Here is a 26,012-nt window from a genome sequence, read left to right on the forward strand (position 1 = left end):
ATATTGTGTCTTCCATTCTTGAGATACTTGCTAAGAAGGATATGTTCCAGCTCCATCCATGTAAACATGAAAGAGGTAAACTCTCCATATATTTTAAGGCTGCATTATATTCCATGGTGTGTATGTACCACAATTTGTTAATCCATTCACAGGTCAGTGGGCACTTGGGCTTCTTCCATGACTTAGCAATTATGAATTGGGCTGCAATAAATATTCTGGTGCAAATATCTTTGTTATAAAGTGATTTTTGTTCTTTTGGATATATATCTAGTAGAGGAATTGAAGGATTGAATGGCAGGTCTATTTTTAGATCCCTAAGTGATCTCCAAACATCTTTCCAAAATGAACCTATTACTTTGCATTCCCACCAGCAGTGTAGAAGTGTTCCCTTTTCTCCACATCCACGCCAACATCTCTGGTTTGGGAATGTTGTGATGTGGGCTAATCTTACTGGGGTTCAATGATATCTCAAGGTGGTTTTGATTTGCATTTCTCTGATGACTAAGGATGATGAGCATTTTTTCATGCATCTGTAGGTCGTGTGCCTGTCTTCTTCAGAGTAGTTTCTCTTCAAGTCCCTTACCCAGCCCGAGATGGGATCACTTGTTGTTTTCATGCTAATACATTTGAGTTCTCCGTGGATTGTGGTTATTAAACCTTTGTCAGAGACATAACCTGCAAATATCTTCTCCCATTCTGCTTGCCTTACTTACTGTGTTTTGGGCTGTGGAGAAGCTTTTCAGTTTGATCAGATCCCAGTAATGTATTTTTGATGTTGCCTCAATTGGCCTGGGGATCTTCCTCGTAAAATAGGCTTATTTCTTCAAGTGTTTTCCCAGCACTTTCTTCTGCTATTTTTATAGTTTCATGTCTTAAGTTTAAATCTTTAACCCAGTGAGAGTCTATCTTAGTTAATGGTGGAAGGTGTTGGTCTAGTTTCAGTCTTCTACAGGTCACAAGCCTGTTCACCCAGTACCATTTGTTAAATCGGGAATCTTTTCCCCACTGAAGATTTTTAATTGGCTTATCGAAGCTCAAATAATGGTAATTAGCTGGGTTCATCTCTTGGTTCTCTATTCTGTTCCATACATCAACCTCTCTGATTTTGTACTAGTACCATGAAGTTTTGATCACAGTCGATTTATAGTACAATCTGCCGTCTGGTAGCGTGATTCCTCCTGCTTTGTTTTTATTTCAGAGTAATGTCTTGGCTATTGGAGGTTTTTTCTGATTCCATGTAAAATGAAGTATTAATTTTTTGCAATCTTTAAAGTATGACAGTGGATTTTCAATAGGCATTGTGTTAAAATTGTATATTGCTTTGGGTAATATGGACATTTAAACAATGTTGATTCTTCCCAGCCATGAGGATGGTATGTTTTTCCATTTGTTAACATCTTCAGCTATTGCTTTGCTTAGAGTTTCATAGTTCTCTTTATAGAGATCTTTCTTGTTATAGAGATCTTTCACATCCTTTGTTTGGTAAACTCCCACGTATTTCATCTTCTTTGGCACTATTGAGAAAGGAATGGAGTAATTGACTGTATTTTCAGCTTGACTGTTGTTGGTATATTTAAAGACTACAGATTTATGAGTGTTTATTTTGTAACCAGAGATGCTGCTGTATTCCTTGATCACTTCTAATACTTTTGTAGTAGAATCCCTGGTGTTTTCCAGTATACAATCATATCTGAGAAAAGTGAAAGTTTGATCTCCTCTCACTGTATATGGATATGCTTGATCGCCTTTTCTTGCCTAATTGCTATGGCTAAGACTTCCATTACAATGTTGAAAAGCAGTGGAGACAATGGTCAACCTTGACTGATTCCTGATCTGAGTGGAAATGATTTCAATTTAACTCCATTCAATATGACATTGACTGTGGGTTTGCTTTAGATGGCCTCTATCAATTTAAGAAATGGGCCTTCTGTACCCATTTTCTTAAGTGTTCTGATCATGAAAGGATAGTGGATATTATCAACAGCTTTTCCTGCATCAATTGAGAGTATCAGATGGTCTTTGTTTTTTATTTTGTTTATGGGATCAATTTACATTTGTAGATTTACATGTATTGAACCAGCCTTGAGATGCTGGGATAAAACCCCTTTGGTTATGGTGTCCAATTTGCTTGATGTGTTCCTGGATTCTGTTTGAATTTTCTTCTTGAATATTTTTGCATGAATATTCATTAGTGATTTCGTCTATAATTTTCTTTTCTTGTTGGGTCTTTTCCTGGTTTGGGGATCAAGGTGATGTTTGTTTCATAGAATGCGTTGGGTAGTATTCCTTCTTTTTCTGTATTTTGCAAAAGGTTAAGTAATATGTGTACTAGTTCCTTTTTACAGGTGTGGTAGGATTCTGATGTGAAGCCATCTGGTTCCAAGCTTTTTTTTTTTAGGAAGTTTTGGTATTGTTGATGCTGTATCAGAAATTTATATAGGCCTGTTCCACATTTCTACTTCATTCTGCCTAAGTCTAAGATGTCATGCTTCCAAGTATTGGTCTATTTCCTTCCAATTTTTGTATTTCTGAGAATAGAGTTTCTTATAATATTCATTAAAGATTTGTTGAATTTCTGAGGAGTCTGTTGTTATTTCGTCTTTGCCATTTCTGATTGATGAAATTAGAGATTTTACTCTTTTTTTTCCTCATTAGGTTAGCCAAAGGATTGTGTATTTTATTGACCTTCTCAAAAAAACAACTTTTTCATTTATTGATCTATTGTATAATCCTTTTGTTTTCAAGTTCATTTAATTCTGGTCTAAGTTTGGTTATTTCCTTTCTTCTGCTTGGTTTAGGATTGGAATTTTCTTCTTTTCCCATTTGCTTGAGATGTCCCATTACCTTGTTAACTTCCTCTCCGTTCTCTTGAGGAAGGCTTGCAGTGGTATAAATTTCCCTGTTAGCACTGCCTTCGAGGTATTCCAGAGGTTCTGATAATTCGTGTCTTCATTACCATGTTTCAAAAATTTGGTAATTTCCTTCTTAATCTTATCTCTGACCCAGCTATAATTCAGCAAACATTTATTTACTTTCCATGTTTTTGTATGAGTATGCAGATTTCTGTTGTTACTGGGTTCAACCTTTATTCCACGATGGTATGAGAAGATGCAAGGAATAATTTCTGTTCTTTTAAATTTGCTGAGGTTAATAAGATATGATCAATTTTGGAGGATGTTACATGGGGTAATGAGAAGAATATGTATTCCGTCTTGTTATGTTGAAATGTTCTGTAGATGTTTTTTAAATCCAATTGTTGATTGGTTACGTTTAAGTCTAAAATTTCTTTGCTGAGTTTCTTATTGGAACATGTATCCAACACTGCCAAAGGAATGTTAAAATCTCTGACTTTTATGGTGCTGGAGAAAATTAAGTTACTCATGTCTGTTAGAGTCTCTCATAAATTGAGGTGCTTTCTGGTTGGGTGCATAAATGTTAATAATTGAAATCTCATCACGTTGAGTGTTACTCTTAACAAATAAGAAGTGACCATCCTTATCTTTCCTTACTTCTATTGGTTTAAAGGCTATTGCATCTGTGAATAAAATTGCAACACTTGTTTTATTTTTTTCTGATTTACATTTGCCTGAAATATAAGATGACCATCCCTTCACCCTGAGTCTATATTTATCTTTTAAGATAAGATGAGATTCTTGTATTCAGAGGCTATCTGGCTGGAGTTTTTGTATCCAGTCAGCCAACCTTGGCATCTTTAGAGGACAATTTGAAACATTTATGTTAATTGAGATATTGATAAGCCTGATAGAATTTTGTGTATCAAGTTTCTCAAAAGTCCAGTGGACATTTTTAATCCTTTTGCCACTGTGGAAGTTGGAATCAAAAGTTTATGTGTGAGTTTACTTTAGTGGTAGAGGATTGAGCTGGTCATTATGGAGGATAGGTCTGAGAATATTCTGGAGAGCTGGTTTAGTTATGGCAAATTTCTTCTTCATGTGAATGTCATTAAACATTTAATTTTTCCACCATAAATGAAACTCAGTTTAGTTGGATACAGGATCCTGGGTTGAAAATTACTTTGTTTTAGTATAGTAAAAGTTGATGACCACCCTCTTCTAGCTTGAAAGGTTTCAGCAGAGAGATCTAAAGTCATTCTAATATTCTTCCCCTTGTAGCTTATGTCTGGCTGCTTGTAGAATTTTCCCCTTCATATTAACTTTGGCAAAGTTAATTATAATGTATCTGGGAGATGCCTTATTCAGATTGAGTCATGCCGGGTTTCTGAAATGGTCTGCTATCTGAATTTCAGAATCTCTTGGCATGTCTGGGAAGTTATCCTTGATTACCTCATGGAGTAGAGCATCTGGGCCTTTTGAAGCCACCTCATCACCTTCAGGAATTCATATAAGGTGAATATTAGTTTTCTTCGAATTATCCCAGTGCTCTCTGAGGGAATGATCCATTTTTGCTCTCCTCTTCTTGTTTGACGATTTGAGAGTGTTCAAAAGCTTTGTCTTCAATGTCTGAAATCCTTTCTTCTGCCTGCTCCATTCTGTTACTGTGGGATTCTGCTGTATTTTTCATATCTTTGAGGGCTGTGAGATCTTGTCTCAATGTGTCAAAATCTTTGGTGCTTTTGTCTTTGTATTCATTGAATTTTTGAGACAATTTTAGAAATGCTCCTTGAATTTCTAATTCCAAATTTACCTCCATTCTATGTATGTTATTTGCAATCCAAATTTTGAATTTGATTTCTGATATCTCAGCCTGATTTCTTTATGAATGGGATCTTCTTGTGTGTCCAGCATGTCATTCCTGGGGGAGTTGATCTACTCTGATTTTTCATATTTCTGGAATTTTTCTGCTGATTCAGCTCCATAATTATTTTACACTACTTGGCTAGATAAGCAGATAAAGTGAAGTTGTGTTGGGCACTCGTGGAGTAGGGATTAACCAGCCTTTTTCCCAAGAGCTGGGACGGATGTCTCTTCCTTTTCCCCTAGAGCTTGCAAATGACCCATACAGTGCTATAGCCTGAGACTCTGGGGATCTGTTTGTGTGGTGGGGCTAAGTAGTTCTATCTTGTTTTCAGCTGGTCTCTGTCCAATCCTAGTGAATCAGTAACTTGGGGTTCAAGTCTCAACTGTGGAGAAATACCAGCAACTCAGTCAACCCCTAACCCCCGCCACAGGGAACAAGTAGAAAAGAAAAATCAAACCTTCCCACAGGGCTGCACCTGTGGCTCAAGGAGTAGGGTGCCAGCCCCAAATACTGGATGTGGCATGTTCAAACCCGGCAACAGACAAAAAAAAAAAAAAAAAAAGCCTTCCCACAACCACGTGCCCTTGGTACCACTTTGGATAGTCCTAAGGTGATTGGCCCAGGTCAAGAGTTCCAAGTCAATTGTCGCAGTCAGCACCCATTCTCAAGTGGGAGAGTTCAAAAGGTCTCCAGCAACTAGATAGCATGGGTGTGCTGGCAGCTTGAGTATGACTTCTTCCGGTGCCTGTGGAGTCAGAAGGACTCACCCAGCAAATGAATTAGTTCAGGAAGTTTGATGCTTCCTTCCCCACCTTACCCTCTGTCACCCCCAGTCACTGGTATTCCCTCAGGGCTGTGATCCAGTTCCCTCCAATGAGCAGATGCTCTACTGGTTTTGCACCTGCCTGAGTCACAGGGAAATCTATGTCTCCTTGGCCAGTCTGCTGCACTCTGCCACCATTTGGCAGGGGGATCTGAAGCCTGACAACATCAGGTGCTTAATGGAAGCTGGGGAAATTCACTTAGTTCTAGCCCTGTCCCCAATTGATGTTGCTGCCACTTATATTCTCACAGAATTTGTGTTTCTGTCCCAGTTATATTCCACTGTGTGCCAGGCAGTGTTTCAGTTCACAGAAACTGCGACTCAGCCCCATCCTATGCCACTGCCTTTGCACCTATTTTCACAGAGCTGCCATCTCTGTCTCTGCTGCACTCTGTGTTGGGGCAGGCGTCACACTCAGCTCTCAGTTTCCTGGGCTGTTGCCACACCTGCTTTTGTCTCAGCTATGTTCTTCTGGGGGCCAGGTGCTGTTGGGGTCACTAAAGCAGCACTTCTGACTCAGACCCACCCTGGTAGTATGCCATCTCTGAACACATATTCCAGTCTTCATCCCTGCAGCACCCCACCCATGCAGGTACAGCCTCAGGCATACCCTTTACTCACAGGCCATGCATTTCCCTCCCAGATCTGTTCTGTTTGTGGCTGCCACCGGATTAGAGGCCTGGCTTTCACTGGTTGCCAAGACAGGTGGGTAGTGTCTCTCCAAAATATCCCCAGGTTTGAGAGCCCTATTACTCCCACCAATGCTGCTGCTCTGTGCCACAGGGCACTGCTGCTCCCTCGGTACACAGTCCTCACTTTACTCCAGTGCCACAGAATCAGCACAGACCTGCAATAGCCCATGCTTTGTCCACACCTTTTGATAAAATGCCCAAGAATCTGGACTCCATGGGGGACAGGATTGCAGACCTTGGGATCAGAGTGGAGGAAAGTGCTGGGAGTTCAGAATTGCAGATAGAGAATATATACAGTTTTATGCATGGTGAGAGACTGCCATGGCACACTAGTGGGTCCTCTCTGGGGAAGGAGTTTCAGTGTTTAGAGGTTCTGTCCTGTGGGATAATATAGGAAATCAGAACTCTGCTCACCTCTTTGTAGAAAGTATGCTGCGAGCCATTCTCATGGAGGAGGGGACTCCTGTCCTCTTAGTGATGAATTTTCTACCTATTGTTTGTTTCCTAGGGGTTACAGCTTGCCTCAGCAGGGTTGGTGTGTGTTTTTCAACCTTCTCTCTTGGCTCAGCTCCAAACCATCATCTTACTTGCTAAACTTGTGCCTTTACCTCTCCTTCTGGACTGAAGCCCCTGTGGAAACCTGGCTCCAGTTGGCCATCATGCCTCTGTTCCACCCCCCCTTTTTTTTTATTCTTACAGGTATTTCCACTCCTCTCTGTCTTCCTTTGAGACTTTGTCTCAAAAGAAGAAAAAAAAAAGGTGAATATCTCATGTAATTTACACATTTCTATTTTTATGGTTGGTCCCAGGTTATTTACTTTGCTTCTTTGGGTTGTGTTGCCCTGATATTTTGTATATGTTGTGACCTATCTTTGATTTTTGAGGATTACTACAGCTACCTTTAACCAACTTTATGACACAACGTTATCTTGTAGGACTCTGACACAAATTTCCTTAAAAACCAGAGGAATTGCATATACATTATGAAAATGTTTTGTTGGTGGAATTGTGTGGTTATTTTCCAGGTGACCTTTTTACTCCACATTTCCTCCTAAGAGCTTATCATCACTTACTAGACCTGAACCTGTCCTTTGTATTGGAGTCTCTCTGCTGCTGTGACAATATTTTAACTTTGGACTTTAGCACCTCGTGCCTGTCTTATAAATTATAACACCATTTCTTTCATCACTCTCATTCACAGGAGACAACAATCTTTCTCTGGAAAAGCCCTGAAAGGCAAGGAAGATCAACACTGGTGTCACTATTTTTCTTATGGGGACAAAGCTGACATTTATGTTTACTTGGATATGCATCATGCTATCTTCAGATGGAGTAAAGTCTGTGGTGGGTAAATATGACAAAGTTTTCTTCCTGTTCTATGTGCCTGTTTTATTATTATTTATATATATATTTTCATTTTGTTTATACATATATTTTTGAGACAGAGTGTCACACTAGGTAGAGTGCTGTACTATCACAATTCACTGCAACCTCAATGTTCTGGGCTCAAGATATCCTTTTGCCTAGGTATCCTGAGTTACTGCAGGTGTTTGCCACCAAACGCAATTAATTATTCTACTTTAAGAGAAAGGGTCTCCCTCTTGCTCAGACTGGTCTTGAACATTTCTGCTGAACTGATCCACCCACCTTAAAGTCTCAGAGTGTTAGGATTAAAAACATGTGCCACCATGCCTAACCACTAGGTCTCCTTTTATATTGTGCTCACCTGGTATGCTGTAGATTCTTCCCTGGTATTTAGATTCACAGAAATTCAGTACAGATTTGTTACATTTATTTATATAAAAATAATTAAGACCATCTTCCTAATAATTATAGAGACAAAATTTGTAATGTATATTTTTTCAATTCTGGTAAAATGTCTGTGGCATAAGTTTTTATTTTTTCAATTTCTTTCAGCTATATCTTTTCATTCTATCTAGTACCACTTTCAAGAGGTAAGAATAAATATTTATTCCCAGAGATAATACTGAGAAGCTATCAAAGCTGTGGCCTTGAGAAGTTAAACTTAACCAAATACAGGGAAAGGTTTTACAAGTGTAAGCAGCAGAAAGTATGTTCCAGTGAATTTGACCAATGTTTAACAGCTACCCATACCCACGTGTCAAATGTAAATGGACATAAGATGATATATAAGGTAGAGAAAACTTCTCTGTAAAAAACCTATGCTCACACATTACTAAACATGAGATAATTAAAAACGAAGAAAAACAGTATAAATGTAAAATATATAGCAAAGTCTTTAAATCTTGCTTAAGCCTGTCTAACCATGACAGACTCCATACTTGGAGAGAAAGTCTACAGCTGTGAAAATTATGGCAAATATCTTAACCACAGCTCAAAATATTTTAACCATAAGATAATTTATAATGGAGAGAAAACATACAAATATCAACAATGTGGCCAAGCCTTTCACCAGTACTCACAATTTTCTCACAGAAAAGCATTTATACTGGAGAGAGACCCTATAATGGTCAAGAACATGACAAAGCCTTTTACTGTAGTTCAATCTTTACTCAACATCAAATAATTCATACTGCAGAAGAACCCTGCAAGTGTCAAGAATGTGTCAAAGCCTTTAAACAGTATGCACACCTTTCTGTACATGAAAACAGATATTGGAGAGAAACATTACAAACATGAAACATGTGGCAAAGTTCTTAGCCAGTACTCATCACTTTCCATATAGGAAAGCATTCATACAGGAGAGAACCTTCTAAAAGGAAACAGTGTGGCAAAGCTTTGAACTCATGTTCATACCTGACTATACATAAAGGAATTCATAAAGTACAGAAACCCTACAAATGTGAGGAATGTGGCAGAGTTTTTAAATCATGCTCACAACTGAATGAACAAAAAACAAACAAACAAACAAACTACAAACAAAAAAACCTCCTGGTGGGGAGAAACCCTATAATCACGAACAGTGTGGCAATGCATGTGTGTGGAGCTCATACCTTACTGTACATAAGAGAATTCACAAGGGAGAGAAACCTTACAAATGTTAAGAATGTGATAAAACCTTTAAAGGGAGAGCAAACCTTACTATACATAAGGATATTCATATTGGAGTGAAATCTTACAAATGTGAAGAATGTGGAAAAACTTTTAACTGGTCCTGAGCACTTCTTACTCATAGTAGACATCATGCCAGAATAAAATCCTAACAATGAAAAGAATGTGGCAAAGCCTCACCCAGTAGTCACGGTTTCATGTATATACTAGAATTCATGTTGAATAGAAACTCGACTAAACTGAAGAATGTGACAAGCTTTTCACTTGTGGCAAAACATTTCTATATACAAAAAACTCATAACAGAAAAAACCCCTACAAATGTAAAGAATGTGAAAATTTTTTAAAGAGTACTCACACCTTTCAGAACATAAAAGGATTCATAGAACAATTCTAGAGATGTGAAGAGCGTGGTAAAATCTTTAAATATTTCTCACACTTTTCTAATTATAATTTATACAGAGTAAATACTCTACAAATGTCAATTATGTCTCATAGCCTTTAAGTTCTGTTTATATTGCTAGGTAGGACTAAGAAGAGAAGAGAGGAAGAGATGGTACTAGAAGATGCTTTGTCCAAAATGAGAGTAAAAAATTGACAAGAGGGTGCTTCCAAGAAAGACAAGATAATATTTAAAGAAGGCTTCCAAAATACGAGCAAATGTTTGCTCTACAATAATGGGTCTCTGAGGTAGAGAATCCATAAAGTGTAGATATATCCAAGGCCATATAAAGGCATCTTGGGAGCATGCATACAAGTAAGGAGCCAGTAGCCTCAAGTGAGCCATTATTGTTAGCATACTAATTATTACACATGCCTGTTCTATGACACTTTGAAAATATGATGACAGGTTCAGCACCTGTAGCTCAGCAACCAGGGCTCCAACTGCATACCCTGGAGCTGGCAGGTTCAGATCCAGGCCGGGCCTACCAAACAACAGTGACAACTACAACCAAAAAATACCCAAGCATTGTGTCAGGCACCTATAGTCTCAGCTACTTGGGAGGCTGAGGCAAGAGAATCACTTGAGACCAAGAGTTTGAGGTCCTATGAACTGTGATGCCATGGCACTCTATTGAGGGCAACAAAGTGAGACTCTGTCTCAAAAAGTAAATAAATAAAAATAAATAAATAATGTAAATATACCATGACAACTTCTAGAAATTGCCTTACAGATGTAGAAAAGGGTATGACTAAACAAATAAACAGACAAAATTTAAGAAAAGGGAAGGACTCTGCATTTTGGAAGTTTTCCATCTTTCCAAGAAAATTCACAAATATTTCCCCGGCCTCCCATAACATAGAACTGGGAAATCAGCATAAAACAAAAAAATGTTACTAAAGCCAGGGAGTTCTCACCTGGAAGGGGAGACATGTTTCTTCTCTAAGTATGCTGTGCTTTAATAAACTTTGCCCTTTTGCATACTTAGATGTACTTATTTTGCTCATTTGTTCCACTGTCTTCATGCCAGTACCTAGTTGTTGGCACTTGGAACTAAAAAGCAGGGAACACAACCCTGATATCTGTCCGCACACATGATAATTAGAGGCCAAAATCTGGGAGGAAAATATCCATGTTCAGTGAGATAAGGTAAGAGAACCATAGACATTGATATTCACTTTGCCTGCTGCATAGTACCTATTACTCCTACATCTTTCTCATTGTCTTTGCTTTCCAAGTAATGTCTCTCCTTAAATTCCCCTGCTCCATCTCCTTTTTCTCTTTTCTTCACCTCCACAATGCACTTTATCCCCCAGCTGGCCCTAATATCCAAAAGCTTAAAAGGGATCAGTATCAGGAAGCAGAATATTAAAGCTGAACTTTAAGGACTATATAAAAAGATAGGGGATGAAGAAGCAGTGAGAGAAACCCAGGTCAGCAGCAGACCCAAAGAGTAGAAGGCAGCTTCTCAAATGGTTGGTACCACTATAAAAGAAGGTTGTCAGGTCAGAGTTATTCTAGAATCTTAGACAAGAAGACACCAGGCCTGAGATCTGCCCGCACTATGAGTGTGGGTCTCTGAACAAATGCCTGAGGAATTGACCTGTGCTGGAACGATGCTGTCACTACTAGAGAGATTCCCTGAGAGTGTCCTTGCCCTCTCCTTGAGACAGGGGATCACACTCATCTTCCAGACCCTGTGAAATCCCTGAACCTGCACCGACACTCTGAAACAACTTGAGGTTGATGGACACACTCCAGCTTCAGAACAAGCTCTACTTTCTGATTCTGGGATGGCTGATTTTCAGGTAGCTTTCTCTCTGTCACAGGTAAACAAACTGATGTTCACAACATCAAAGCCACTCCTCTGCTCTCCCTGGAATTTCAAGGCCTCTGCTTCCTCTCCTATGTCTATTTTAAGAATGGAACTTAGGCTTAGTGCCTGTAGCACAGTGGATATGGTGCCAGCCACATGCAATGATGGGTTCAAACAAACACCAGGCCAGCTAAACAACAATGACAACTGCAATAAAAAGACAGCCTGGTATTGTGGTGAACACCTATAGTCTCAGCTACTTGAGAGGCTGAGGCAAGAGGCAAGGCAAGATCATTTGAGTCGAAGAGTTTGTGACAGCACAGCACTCTACCAAGTGTGGCATAGTTTCAAAAAAAATAAGAATGGATGTTAAAATACATGCCCACATATACTCCAATATCACTCTGCTGAGTGGGACATTGTGCCTTTGTTTATTCCCTTTAGTGATTTCCTACTTCTGTAGCTCACTGTTTGGATGAAGTCTTTCAGTTTATCTTGGGTCCTAAATCCTTTGAAAACATAGCCTTCCATTCTCAGGCCCTTATTTCTTTATTTCTTTTCTTTCTTTTTTTTTTTTTTTTTTTGTGACAGAGACACTCAATTGCCCTGGGGTTGAGTGCCCTGGTGTCATACCTCACAGTAACCTCAAACTCTTGGACTTAAGCAATCCTCTTGCCTCAGCCTCCTGAGTACCTTGGACTATGGGCATCTGCCACAATGTCCAACTGTTTTTACAGATGGGATCTCCTGCTTGCTCAGGCTTGTCTTAAACTCCTGAGCTCAATCAGTCCACCTGCCTCAGCCTTCCAAAGTGCTGGCATTACAAGTGTGAGCCACTGTGTCTGGCTCACAGGCCTTTAAATAATAAAAATACTTAACTTGAATGGAATGTCCTTTCACAATAGAGATTTAGGGAGAAAAGGCAAAAGGAACCAGTATGTAGGAGAGAGATGTGAAGAAACTTATGAATATGAAGGAATATGTATGGTAAGGAACATTACAAGGAAAGAGAGTGAATCTGTATAGAACAAAACTAATACAACAACTTTTGTCATAAATTAACTCATGGTTTAAGATAGAAATATTGGGATAAACACAGGGCTTCAGCATGTCAAAGGTGATCTATGTAAGTCATGAAAAGATTCATGAAGGTGAATTTTGAAAAAATTCTGTATGTGAACAAGTTGGCTAAAATGAGAAAGAAATATCTAGTTAAAACAAAAAAATGCTTTTTCCTCATTTATGAGATTTTGTTTAAACCTCTTCAGATGGGTGGCTCCTGTGGCTCAGTGAGAACAGCACTGGCCCATTATACCAAGGGTGGTGGGTTCAAACCTGGCCCTGGCCAAACTGTGTTACTCTCCACTAGTCCAATTAATGACACAGAGATATCACTGCAGATGGAATTAATTATTTATTAATTAAGGGAAGATTATGGGCTTGCTCAGGCCCACAGCAATCGTACATCTTTATTCACTGTATTATATATTCAAATTCATGAGATAAGAATAAGTAAGAATAAAGAAGAAAAGCATTAATTGGGACTGCCATAAAAAATTTCTCCTCAGCATAAATGTTTCAAAGCACATGCATGTCATTTCTAAGTCTGGAGCATATAACTTAAAGATAAACTACAAGGACACCAGGCTGTCTGTTCTTTTTGCCCACCTCCCTAAAAGGTTAAATGAAACTTTTGTGTAACTTGAAGTTAGGAAAGGAAGAGTAAAATTCAGTTCCAGACAGCTGCTAAATCTCCAGCTATGACTTGGCGGGGACCTCAGGGAAATTTCTCAAGGCCTTTTCAACAAGCAGGGAGAAATTAACCCCTGCATTGCTGCTGTTTTAGCAAGCAGGGAAGAATTAACCCCCACATCTTGCTTATGGCCAAAAATGAAATTTTTCCGTCTTAGGTTCTCGTACCACAAGGAGCACATATGAGACAAACCCACCTTTCTGTGGCGATAAAAACTGTGCCCCTTCATTTCCCCCTTTCTAATTAACGAACATTGGCTCGTACTGTAGTCATAGTCAAAAAGATAGCAGCGTTATGGTCACCGGTTCTTTTAATTTGCCAAATCTTTTTACTCATTATGTAAAGTAACAGTTGTATAAGGCAAAACAAGAACAGAGAGCCTGCATAAGTTGCAAATAAATTATGAATTTTATCTAATAGGTTAAGTTGACCAATTCCTTCAGATATATCTTTTAATATTTCATCTCCATTTATTTGTTCCAATTGGTGTTCAGAAGTACTGTAAACTTGATGTTGTAATTCAATAATATCAGCAGTTAAATTTTCATGGTTTAACAAATGTTTTCTAGCTTTATTCAAGGAAATAAAGTCTCATTGTAAAACACAGTAATAACACAGTAAGAAGAAACATTCCAATCACATTTCAATTCCATTCGTTTCTCTAAACTATACAATTGATCTCCTAATAACACTACTGTCGGTTCTAAATCAGCCAACTCATTATAAATTTCTGTATCTATTTCTTTTTGAGATACCCATAATTTTTCTGCATCTTTATACCAATTAGACACAAATTTTTCAGTCTTTGTAGATTCAGTGAGGGCTATTCCAGTAGCAGCTGCCGAGGCAGTGATGGCTATAATTTTGAGAATCACTGTTATCAGTAGACCAATAAATTTCTTGCTCCTCTTCATCAGCTTCTAATCCAGATTCATTGGCAACCACACCCCTGTCTGGGCACGTAGAGGAAAGATCCTATCCCAGGAAAAATTAAATCTCATAGAAATGTTAAGACAAGTAAAATATTGACAAGTTCCTGGATAATAAATTTCTCCAGATTTTTTATTCCTGGAAATGTTGCCCACAATCCAAACGAAAAGCAATTTTACACAAGTCTGAGTAAAATGCACTTTTTGCCATTTAAAGTCAAAAATATGTTGGGAAGGACGACTGTGCGGTTTGTAAATGTGGGAGCCCCTCCCCAGGTGTGAAGGCCAAACAGAGCTGGTCCAATTTTCCATAAATCAAGTTGGGATGGATATCCAGAAATGCCTGGGACTGGTGGTGAAAAACTACTGTCCTCCCACATTAATTCCTTTCAGGATAAGTATATAATACGAGTTGCATCTCACTGGTATTTGAGATAACTAGCGCCCGATTCAAGTCCTCCTCTAACATAAGCAGAAGTTTCCCAGTCAACAGCAGATCCAAATTTAGTTTGCTGTCAAGCATACAAATGAGAACCTTAACATTTTGACCAATGAATCCAATCTGTAATATCAGTAAATATATGAGGCTTGCAGTAGGGCAGATGAGGCAACAAAGAATGCTGTGTTACTATTAATTTAGTAAAAGTCCTAGTAGAAAGCATATACATGTTTTTATTTCTGGAAGTATTTCTGAAACTGACCCATTGCTGAGCCCCAAAGGATAAACAAGGGGCCTAGGGCCCCACACAAATAAGAGGTCCCGTAAGTCTGGTAGAGTAATTTTAAAAGGTGTGCCTTCTTCCTCAGGTTTAAATAAACCATGATCATCATATGGCCCAGGAAACCAAGAGGTTTCATTAACAGAAATGGGAACAGAAGGCTCAAACAAGAAGACCCCTCTAAGTAAAGGAAGGTTAGGGACATAGTTCCAATAAGTATTGGATCAGCACTTATCTGAGTGTTAAGAATGGATATCATTGCAAGAAACAGTGTCCGGGGAGTTGCCGGATGGTTGCTTACTGTAACTATTGCTCATGCTTCCTTGCATAGTTAAGAAATTCCTGTCCATGTCATCTGAGGTGATAGGGTCTGCTCTCTCCTGTGCCATATCCTTTGGACAGGTCATTGGCTTTGCTGGATCTCCCTGTACTCTGTTGTCAGGGAGGACATTTGTACTGCCAAGTTCCTGGCCTGTCTCTGGTAAGAGTGATGGTGGGGCTGGGTTGTCATGCTGGAGTTTGATGAGTTTGTCTGGGAGCCAGAGATCACTGTCCCCTGTGGAAAGAAGAGCATACCCTCTACCCCATTGTACTACTATATCTGGTAGCCATTTATTTGATATTAACTCTTTATAATGAACTGGTTGATTAATTGGAGACAGTGGCTGTTTCACCCATAATTTAGAAGCAGGCATGTCACCTTCTGTATCTGAATTAAAAAAATTTAATACAAATAACGTTGAATGTAATCTATTTCTGGGTGACCTATTATATGGTATCCCCCCTTTCTATTTAATCAATATTTCTTTTAGAGTACGATTATGTCTTTCAATAATTGCTTGTCCAGTACTATTACCTGGCATTCCAGTTATATGTTTGATATTGTAAATCTGAAAGAACTGTTGACATTTTTGAGAAGTATATGCAGAACTGTTATCTGATTTAATAATTAGAGGCACACCCATCACAGCAAATGCTTCCAACAAATGTGTAATAATAGAATCAACCTTTTCTGATGTAAGGGCAGTAGCCCAAGAAAAGTTAGAATAGGTATCAAATGAATGATGGATATATTTAGATTTCCCAAATTCTGCAAATTGTGTTACATCCATCTGCCATATTTCTTTTGGATTTTGTCCTCTTGGATTTGCTCCTGGAGGTAAATGAGGAATTGTAATTATTTGACAAGTAGGACAAGAAGAATAATCTGTTTTGCATCTCTCCAGATTATAGAATGCCTTTGTTTAAACACGAAACATTATTATGATGGATAGCATGTTCCTCTTGTGCCTTTTGAACAGTGCCTATTAAATTATCAATAGTATCATTATCAGCAACTAACGGACCAGGCAAATTATAATGAGCCCATATGTGAGTGATAAAAATTGGGACATTTCTATTCCAAATCAATTTCTGCAAGATATGACAAACATAAGACGATTCACTATGATCATTTATTAAAGTACTTGTTTCAATGTTTTGGACAGTATACATTGAAAATTTTGAATCAGTTACTATGTTAATGGGAATATTAGGAAAGTCCTGTAAAAATATTATAATAGCATGTAATTCTGCCTTTTAAACTAACTTAAAAGGGGATTGCTGTACTTTATGAAGATGGCCACTAATATAGCTTGCCATCCCAAATTTGTTAGCATCTGTAAAGAAATTCTGAGCATTGGAGATTGGATATAGAGAAACATTTTTAGGAAGGATCCATGATGTCCTTTATAGGAATTGTAAACGTTTATCAGAAGGAAAATGATTATCCATAGAGCCTAAATAGTCAGCCAAAGCTATTTGCCAATCCTGGGATAATATAAATAAATCTGAGATTTGTTTATTTGTTAGTGGAAGTTTAATCTTCTCAGGATCCTGTGCTAGTAATTGACAAAACTGATGACAGCCTCAGTTAATTAAACTAGCAATCTTTTGGACATAAGTTTGCAATTTCTTAGTAGCTTTATGGAGTAAAAAACACCACTTGATAAAAGAAGATTCCTGGGTTAATAATCCTGTAGGGGAATGATCTGAAGGAAGCGCATAGAAAATGAAGTTTTGATAAGTAACAATTCGATCTAACTGTGCATCCTGAATATGTTTCTCTAGTCATCGTAGCTTCCTTTCAGCTTCTGGAGTGAAAGTACAAGGGCTATCTAATACAGGACTTCCTTCCAATATAGAAAATAAATATGTTAAAGAATATGTAGGAATTCCTAATGAAGAGTGGACCCAATTTTTATCACCTAAGAGTTTTTAAAACTCATTTAAACTTTTTAAAGAATCTCTTCTAATTTGTATATTTTGAGGAATTATTTTTCGAACTGTCATTTTATAACCCAAATAACTCCACTGATTAGAACTCTGAATTTTTTCAGGTGCAATGTGAAGCCCATAATTATCAAACAGCTGACAAGTTTGTTTAACAATATCATTCAAAATGGACTGATCGGAATGAGCAAATAATATATCATCCATATAATGATAGAAAAGTCCATCAGGAAATTGTGAAGTTAATTTCTGTAAAGGCTGTTGTACATACATTTGACACAAGGTGGGACTATTTAACATACCTTGTGGCAAAACCTGCCATTGATATCTTAAGGTGGGAGATCTATTATTCAGCATAGGAACTGTAAAAGCAAACCTTTCAGAATCCTTGGAAGTAAGAGGAATGTGAAAAAAACAATCTTTTAAATCAATTATTACAATAAAATAATCACGAGGTATTAAGGATTGATTGGGGAGCCCCAGCTGAAGGGGTCCCATCGGTTGGATGATTGAATTTAATTTCCTTAGGTCTGTTAACATCCTCTATCATCTTCATTTTTTCTTAAGGACAAAAATGGGTGAATTCCATGGGCTTAAAGATGGAACAATATAATTGAGTTTTAATTGTTCCTCAACTATTTGATGAAGCACTTCTAATTTTTCTTTAGGGAGGGGCCACTGCTCAACCCAAATGCGGGTATCAGATTTTCATGAAAGTGGAATGGTGAGGCACTCTATGTGGCCCCTACGGTAAATCATGTGGAAAAACAGGAAAGCCAAAACATGAATGGTCTTTTCCTATTATAACAGTTTCTGATTATTTTGGAGTAACACTTTGAGAAGAATCAAATTCCATATCAAACATCATGTTCTTTGCAGCAGAAGAGATCTTAGAGATTGATAGTATTTCTCCCCATTGTTGTAATATGTCTTTTTCCCACATGATAATAGGTATGGGAGCCACATGAGGTTTTATTTTTGCTGCTGCGCATCGGGTCCTTGACAGGACAGTGTTTCATTACTTTGTTCAATATCTGACATTGTTCCAAGGCCAACAAAATTTTGAAACATTTCTATGACTTACTTCCACAGATTACAGCTTTTCTGCTTTCAAAAAACAAGAAGTACCAGACCTCAATGGTGCAGAATGGAAATGGCCCCGTGCCTTTCTGACAGATATAACAGAGCTACTCAACATTTTCAATGTGTAACTTTATGAAAAGGGGAAGCTCATCTGTGATATGCAATCACGTGTGAAAGCATTTAAAGTAAAATTAGGCCTCCTCATCAAACAAGTGAAGGAGGAAAATTTCTGCCATCTCCCCCAACTCAAAATCTTTTAGCAGAAAATCCATTGGTTGCATTGCAAAATAAAATGTGTGGATTTACTGGAAAAGTTGCAAAAGGAGTTCCAATTTAGATTTAAAGAGCTTCATCTCCATGAATAGGCATACAGCTTTTCCATAACCCATTTTCTATGGACATTGAAAATGTGTATACAATTTACCAAATGGAACTGGCTGAACTGCAGAATTGTGACTCTCTGAAAGACGCATTCAAGTCAAGCAGCCTTCCTAATTTCTATGCATCTCTCCCCTCTGATACATATCCTACCTAATCTCAGGAAACATGCACTCAAAATGACAACCATCTTTGGCAGCACTCATGTCTGTGAACAGACTTTTTCAGAATGAAACATCTGAAATCTCCAACCAGATTTAGACTAACTGATGAACACTTGCATCACTTGTTACGACTAGCAGTGACAAATATGAAACCGGACATTGACCATCTCTTTAGCCAAAAGCAGGCGCATAGTTCCCATTGAAATACCAGTAAGTTTGTTGATTTAACTTCACTTGTTCTTCATTTTAAATATTTTATTTCTTCCCATTTTGTTTTTCATTTCAAAATAAGATATGTGTAGTGTGCATAGGAATTTGTTCATAGGTTTCTTTTAAACTATTGTCCAACCCTCCAACAGTCTGAGGGACAGTGAACTGGCCTCTTGTTTAAAAAGATTGAGGACCCCTGCTCTACAGTCACTTTTAAGGTAAACACTGCATACCCAGCCCACTGCTTACCTTGTGCCATCATGTAACTGCTTCCATCTACATACAAGTCCCAGGCTGCATCTGTCCAGGGTTGGTCACACAAGTCAGGTCTGCTAGAGTACACATTATCTATAAATTCTGTACAGTCATGCTTTGTCTTTCTTCCAGTGACTGGAAGGAGCATGGCTTGGTTCAGAGTGTTGCATTAAAGAGCCAAAAATGTTCCTTAGTGTCCATTAACTTGACCACAGAGTACGGTACTTTCACTTTGAGATCCTGCCCAGAGTCAGCTTATGATCTTCTTGAACAAGGAGAGCAGTAGCAGCTACAGCCCGTAAACAGGGTGGCCATCCTTTTGCCACTCCATCCAACTGCTTAGAGAGGTTGGCTACAGGCCTTGTCCAGGACCTAATCAGCTGGGTTAACACACCCACAGCCATTTTATCTCTCTCTGAGACATACGGAGTAAAGGGCTTGGTCAATTTTGGCAGTCCCAATGCAGGTGCAGCCATCAGCCTCATCTTTAGCTGGGAGAAGGCATGTTCCTGTTTTCCTCCCCACTCCAAGGGCTCTCCCTCCTCTCCTTTAGTTGCCTCATACAAGGGCTTAGCTAAGATGGCAAAGTTGGGGATCGAAAGACAACAGAAGCTGACTGGGCCTAAGAATTCCCGAACCTGCTTTCAGCTCTTGGGGGTGGGGAGGCGATTAATGACCTGCTTCCATTCCATGCCTAGATTCTTTTTGCCTTGCTGAATAGTAAATCCTAGATAACGTACTTGCTGCTGGCAAACCTGGGCCTTCCACTTCAGCACTTTATAGCCACATACCTCTAGATGTCATAAAAGACAGTCCATGCGTTGGGCACAGCCCTCCTGGGTAGGGTGTCCTGAAAGGAGGTCATCGACATAGTGGAAAAACACACAGTCTAATTCCTCAGCCAGGAATTTCTGGAGGTCATGAGCCAGTGCTTCTCCAAAAATCGTGGGTGTTTTGAACCCATGTGGCAACGTAGTCCATGTGTACTGTTTCCATGTCTGGTCTCTCCCACTGGAAAGGAAACAGCTTCTGGCTTCCCAGAGCCAGCCTTATACTGAAAAAGGCCTCTTTTAGTTCAGACAAGTGGGCCACTTGGCTTCTGCTGGCAGCAGATTCAGCAGAATAGAATGCAGTGTTTACAGTTACACCATTTACTGGGAAATTTTAGATAACATTTAATACTGCATAAGTTTTCCAGTGTAGCCAACAGGCGACTTTGTTGAGTCTTAAGGCTTCAGAGGAAATATAACTACTATATATAGTTCTATACTATTTGACCAGTCTCTTAGTCCCATTCAATAGATCAATTTAGTAAAACAGTTATGTCTCATTTTATGCGTACAGACAAGGCTGGGATCTAAATACAGGTGGACCACAGCCTATTTTTCTTCCTTTTAAACTATTTTTCTCTCTCCAATTTCTCTCCTTATTAAAGGCAAATTATAGTAGAACTAACTTATCTGCCAAAATAAACTGTACCTTCAATAAAGGGGTCTGATTATTTGCATAAAGTGCAGTAAGAATAATTAATTATTAGCCTTCTAGCTCTTCTTTCCTTTAAAATTGGCCTTGCTGGAACCTTTTATAAGGAATTTCAGGCTGGACTTTTTTTGTTTTTTATTAAATCATAACTGTATACATTGATATGATCATGGGGCATCATACACTCGCTTCATAGACCATTTGACACATTTTTATCACAGTGGTTAACATAGCCTTTCCGGTGTTATCTCAGTTACTGTGCCAAAACCTTTACATTCTACATTTACCAAGTTTCGAAATACCCCTGAAAGATGCACCACAGGTGTGATCCCACCGATCCCCCTCCCTCTACTCACCCCCCCCTTTCCCACTTCCTCCTATTGTTAAGTTGTAACTGGGTTATAGCTTTCATGTGAGAGCCCGAAATTAGTTTTATAGTAGGGCTGAGTACATTGGGTACTTTATCTTCCATTCTTGAGATACTTTACTAAGAAGAATATGTTCCAGCTCCATCCATGTAAACATGAAAGAGGTAAAGTCTCCATCTTTCTTTAAGGTTTTATAGTATTCCATGGTATACATATACCACAATTTATTAATCCATTCATGGATCGATGGGCACCTGGGCTTTTTCCATGACTTAGCTATTATGAATTGGGCTGCAATAAACATTCTGGTACAAATATCTTTGTTATGTTGTGATTTTTGGTCTTCTGAGTATACGCCCAGCAGAGGAATTACAGGATTGAATGGCAGATCTATTTTTAGATCTCTGAGTGTTCTCCATATATCTTTCCAAAAGGAATGTATTAATTTGCATTCCCACCAGCAGTGCAGAAGTGTTCCCTTTTCTCCGCATCCACGCCAACATCTCTGGTCTTGAGATTTTGTGATATAGGCTAGTCTTATTGGAGTTAGATGGTATCTGAAAGTAGTTTTGATTTGCATTTCTCTGATGATTAAAGATGATGAGCATTTTTTCATATGTCTGAAGGCCGTGCACCTGTCTTCTTCAGAGAAGTTTCTCTTCAAATCCTTTGCCCAGCCTGCGATGGGATCCCTTGTTTTTTTCTTCCTGATGCGTTTGTGTTCTCTGTGGATTCTGGTTATTAAACCTTTGTCAGAGATATACCCTGCAAATATCTTCTCCCATTCTGAGGGCTGTCTGCTTGCTCTGCTTACTGTGCTCTTAGCTGTGCAGAAGCTTTTTAGTTTGATCAAGTCCCAGTAGTGTATTTTTGAAGCTGCTTGAATTGCCCGGGAGGTTCTCCTCATGAAATACTCACCCAGACCAATTTCTTCAAGGGTTTTCCCTGCATTCTCCTCTAATATTTTTATAGTTTCACGTCTTAAGTTTAAATCTTTAATCCAATGAGAGTCTATCTTAGTTAATGGTGAAAGGTGTGGGTCCAATTTCAGTCTTCTGCAGGTTGCCAGCCAGTTCACCCAGCACCATTTGTTAAATAGGGAATCTTTTCCCCACTGAATGTTTTTAATTGACTTGTCAAAAATCAAATAGCGGTAAGTAGCTGGATTCATCTCTTGGTTCTCTATTCTTTTCCAGATATCTACTTCTCTGTTTTTCTGCCAATACCATGCTGTTTTGATCACTATGAATTTGTAGTAAAGACTGAGGTCTGGTAGTGTGATTCCTCCTGTTTTGTTTTTATTTCTGAGTAATGTCTTGGCTATTCGAGGTTTTTTCTGATTCCATATAAAACGAAGTAATGTTTTTTCAAGATCTTTAAAATATGACAGTGGAGCTTTAATAGGGAGTGCGTTGAAATTATATATTGCTTTGGGTAGTATGGACATTTTGATAATGTTGATTCTTCCGAGCCATGAGCATGGTAAGTTTTTCCATTTGTTAACATTTTCAGCTATTTCTTTTCTTAGAGTTTCATAGTTCTCTTTATAGAGATCTTTCACGTCTTTTGTTAGGTAAATTCCCAAATATTTCATCTTCTTTTGCAGTACTGTGAATGGGATAGAGTCCTTAACTGCTTTTTCAACTTGACTGTTGTTGGTGTATATAAAGGCTACCGATTTATGGGTGTTGATGTTTTAACCTGAGACGCTGCTGTATTCCTTGATCACTTCTAGGAGTTTTGTAGTAGAGTCCCTAGTGTTTTACAGATACACAATCATATCATCTGCGAAGAGTGAAAGTTTGATCTCTTCTGACCCTATATGGATACCCTTGATCGCCTTTTCTTCCCTAATTGCGGTGGCTAAAACTTCCATTACAATGTTGAAAATCAATGGAGACAATGGGCAGCCTTGTCTGGTTCCTGATCTGAGTGGAAATGATTCCAATTTAACTCCATTCAATATGATAATGGCTGTGGGTTTGCTGTAGATGGCCTCTATCAGTTTAAGGAAAGTCCCTTCTAGACCAATTTTCTTGAGTGTTCTGATCATGAAGGGATGCTGGATATTATCAAAAGCTTTTTCTGCATCAATTGAGGGAATCATATGGTCTTTGTTTTTTAATTTGTTTATGTGCTGAATTACATTTATAGATTTACGTATATTGAACCAGCCTTGACACCCTGGGATAAAACCAACTTGGTCATGATGTATAATTTGTTTGATGTGTTGCTGGATTCTGTTTGTGAGGATCTTGTTGAATATTTTTGCATCTATATTCATTAGTGATATTGGTCTATAATTTTCTTTTCTTGTTGGGTCTTTTCCTGGTTTGGGGATCAGGGTGATGTTTGCTTCATAGAACGTGTTGGGTAGTCTTCCTTCTTTTTCTACATTTTGGAACAGGTTGAGTAACATAGGTACTAATTCCTCTTTAAAGGTTTGGTAGAATTCTGACGTGAAACCATCTGGTCCCGGGCTTTTCTTTTTAGGGAGGTTTTGTATAGTTGATGCTATTTCTGAACTTGATATGGGTCTGTTCAACATTTCCACTTGATTCTGGATAAGTCTTGGAAGGTGGCGTGCTTCCAAGTATCGGTCAATTTCCTTCAGATTTTCATATTTCTGAGAATAAAGTTTCTTGTAATATTCATTAAGGATTTTTTTGGATTTCTGATGAGTCTGTTGTTATTTCGTCTTTGTTGTTTCTGATTGATGAGATTAGAGATTTTACTCCTTTTTTTCCTGATTAGGTTGGCCAGAGGTTTATCTATTTTATTGACCTTTTCAAAAAACCAACTTTTTGATTTATTGGTCTGCTGTATTATTCTTTTGTTTTCAATTTCATTTAATTCTGCTCTTATTTTGGTTATTTCTTTTCTTCTACTGGGTTTGGGGTTGGAATGTTCTTCCTTTTCCAGTTACGTGAGATGTCCCATTAAGTTGTTAACTTCCTCTCTTTCCGTTCTCTTGATGAAGGCTTGCAGTGCTATAAATTTCCCTCTTAGAACTGCCTTTGCGGTGTCCCAGAGGTTCTGATAGTTTGTGTCTTCATTGTCGTTTTGTTCCAAAAAGTTGGCGATTTCTTTCTTAATCTCATCTCTGACCCAGCTATGATTCAGCATAAGGTTATTAACTTCCATGTTTTTGTATGAGTATGCAGATTCCTGTTGTTACTCAATTAAAGTTTTATTCCATGATGGTCTGAGAAGATGCATGGAATAATTTCTATTCCTTTAAATTTACTGAGGTTAGACTTCTGACCTAAAATGTGGTCAATTTTGGAGTAAGTTCCGTGGGCTGGTGCGAAGTATGTGTACTCAGTTTTGTTGGGATGAACTGTTCTGTAGATGTCTGCTAAATCTAAATATTGGATGGTTAGGTTTAAATCTAAGATTTCTTTGCTCAGCTTCTTGCTGGAGGATCAATCCAACACTGCCAAAGGAGTGTTGAAACCTCCGACGATTATGGAGCTGGAGGAAATCAAGTTACTCATGTCTGTTAGAGTTTCTCTTATAAATTGAAGTGCATTCTGGTTGGGTGCATAGATATTAATAATTGAGATCTCATCATATTGAGTATTACCCTTACCAAATATGTAGTGACCATTCTTGTTCTTCCTTACATTTGATGGTTTAAAGCCTACTGTATCTGCAAATAAAATTGCTACACCTGCTTTTTTCCAATTACCATTTGCCTGAAATATGGATGACCATCCTTTCACCCTGAGTCTGTATTTGTCTTTTAAGTTGAGATGTGACTCTTGTGTGCAACAAATATCTGGCTTGAGTTTTTGTATCTAGTCAGCTAAGCTATGCCTCTTTAGAGGACAGATTAAGCCATTCTCAATGATGGAGAGTATTGATAAGTCTGGTGGAATTTTGGGTATCGAGTTTTTCAAAGGTCCAGTGGACATTTTTAATCCTTTCGCCAGTGTGGAAGTTGGAGTTTGATCCGAAGTTTCTGAGTAAGTTTACTTTTGTGGTATAGGATTGGGTTGGTCATTGTGGAAGATAGGTCTGAGAATATCCTGAAGAGCTTTTTTTCTTATGGCAAATTTTTTTCAACATATGAATGTCATTGAAGTATTTAATTTCTCCATCATAGATGAAACTCAGTTTCACTGTATACAAGATCCTGGGTTGAAAGTTATTTTGCTTTAGGAGATTAAAAGTTGATGACCACCCTCTTCTGTCTTGAAAAGTTTCAGCAGAGAGATCTGCAGTTTTTCTAATATTCTTTCCTTTGTACGTAATAGTTTTCTTTCCCCAGACTGCTTTGAGAATCTTCTCTTTCATGTTAACTTTAGTGAAGCTAATTATGATATGTCTGGGGGATGACTTATTGGGGTTGAATCGTGCTGGGGTTCTGAAGCTTTCTGCTATCTGAATTTCAGATTCTCTAGGCATGTCTGGAAAATTTTCTTTCATAATTTCATGCAGAAGGGCCTCTGTGCCCTTGGAGGCCACTTCATCGTTCTCAGAAATCCCTATAATTCTTATATTGCTTTTTTTCGAATTATCTGAGAGCTCTCTGAGTGAGTGATCCGTTTTTGCTCTCCATTTCTCTTCCTCTTTGAGAGATTGGGAGCGTTCGAAGACTTTATCTTCAATGTCGGAAATCCTTTCTTCTGCTTGCTCCATTCTGTTGCTGAGGGATTCTACTCTATTTTTCAGATCTTTGAGGGCTGTAAATTCTTGCTTCAGTGTGTCTAAGTCTTTGGTGGTTTTGTCTTTAAATTCGTTAAATTCTTGAGACAACTTTTGAATTTCTCCTCGAATTCCTAATTCCATTTTATTAATCTTGTCTGCAATCCAAATTCTGAATTCGATTTCTGACATCTCAGCCAGTTGTTTATGAATGGGATCTTCAATCA

The 26,012-nt window shown here is 38.3% G+C and overlaps 2 protein-coding genes across 3 annotated transcripts in view; one reads left to right on the forward strand and one right to left on the reverse strand.

The window, feature by feature from the left end:
• The window catches only part of LOC128572305 (zinc finger protein 43-like), a 385,702-nt gene that overhangs the window by 236,599 nt on the left and 123,091 nt on the right, over nucleotides 1-26,012 (reverse strand). The gene's annotated exons all lie outside the window — the stretch shown is intronic.
• The window catches only part of LOC128572304 (zinc finger protein 43-like), a 505,819-nt gene that overhangs the window by 7,568 nt on the left and 472,239 nt on the right, over nucleotides 1-26,012 (forward strand). The window contains exons 2-3 of the mRNA XM_053572126.1: nucleotides 4,268-4,367; nucleotides 7,436-7,578. Coding sequence (XP_053428101.1) covers nucleotides 7,507-7,578 — 72 coding nt within the window. The 5' untranslated portion in view covers nucleotides 4,268-4,367; nucleotides 7,436-7,506. The remainder of the gene's footprint in view (nucleotides 1-4,267; nucleotides 4,368-7,435; nucleotides 7,579-26,012) is intronic.

The sequence above is a fragment of the Nycticebus coucang genome, chromosome 20, assembly GCF_027406575.1.
Source record: "Nycticebus coucang isolate mNycCou1 chromosome 20, mNycCou1.pri, whole genome shotgun sequence".
In the NCBI taxonomy this organism is placed as follows: Eukaryota; Metazoa; Chordata; class Mammalia; order Primates; family Lorisidae; genus Nycticebus; species Nycticebus coucang.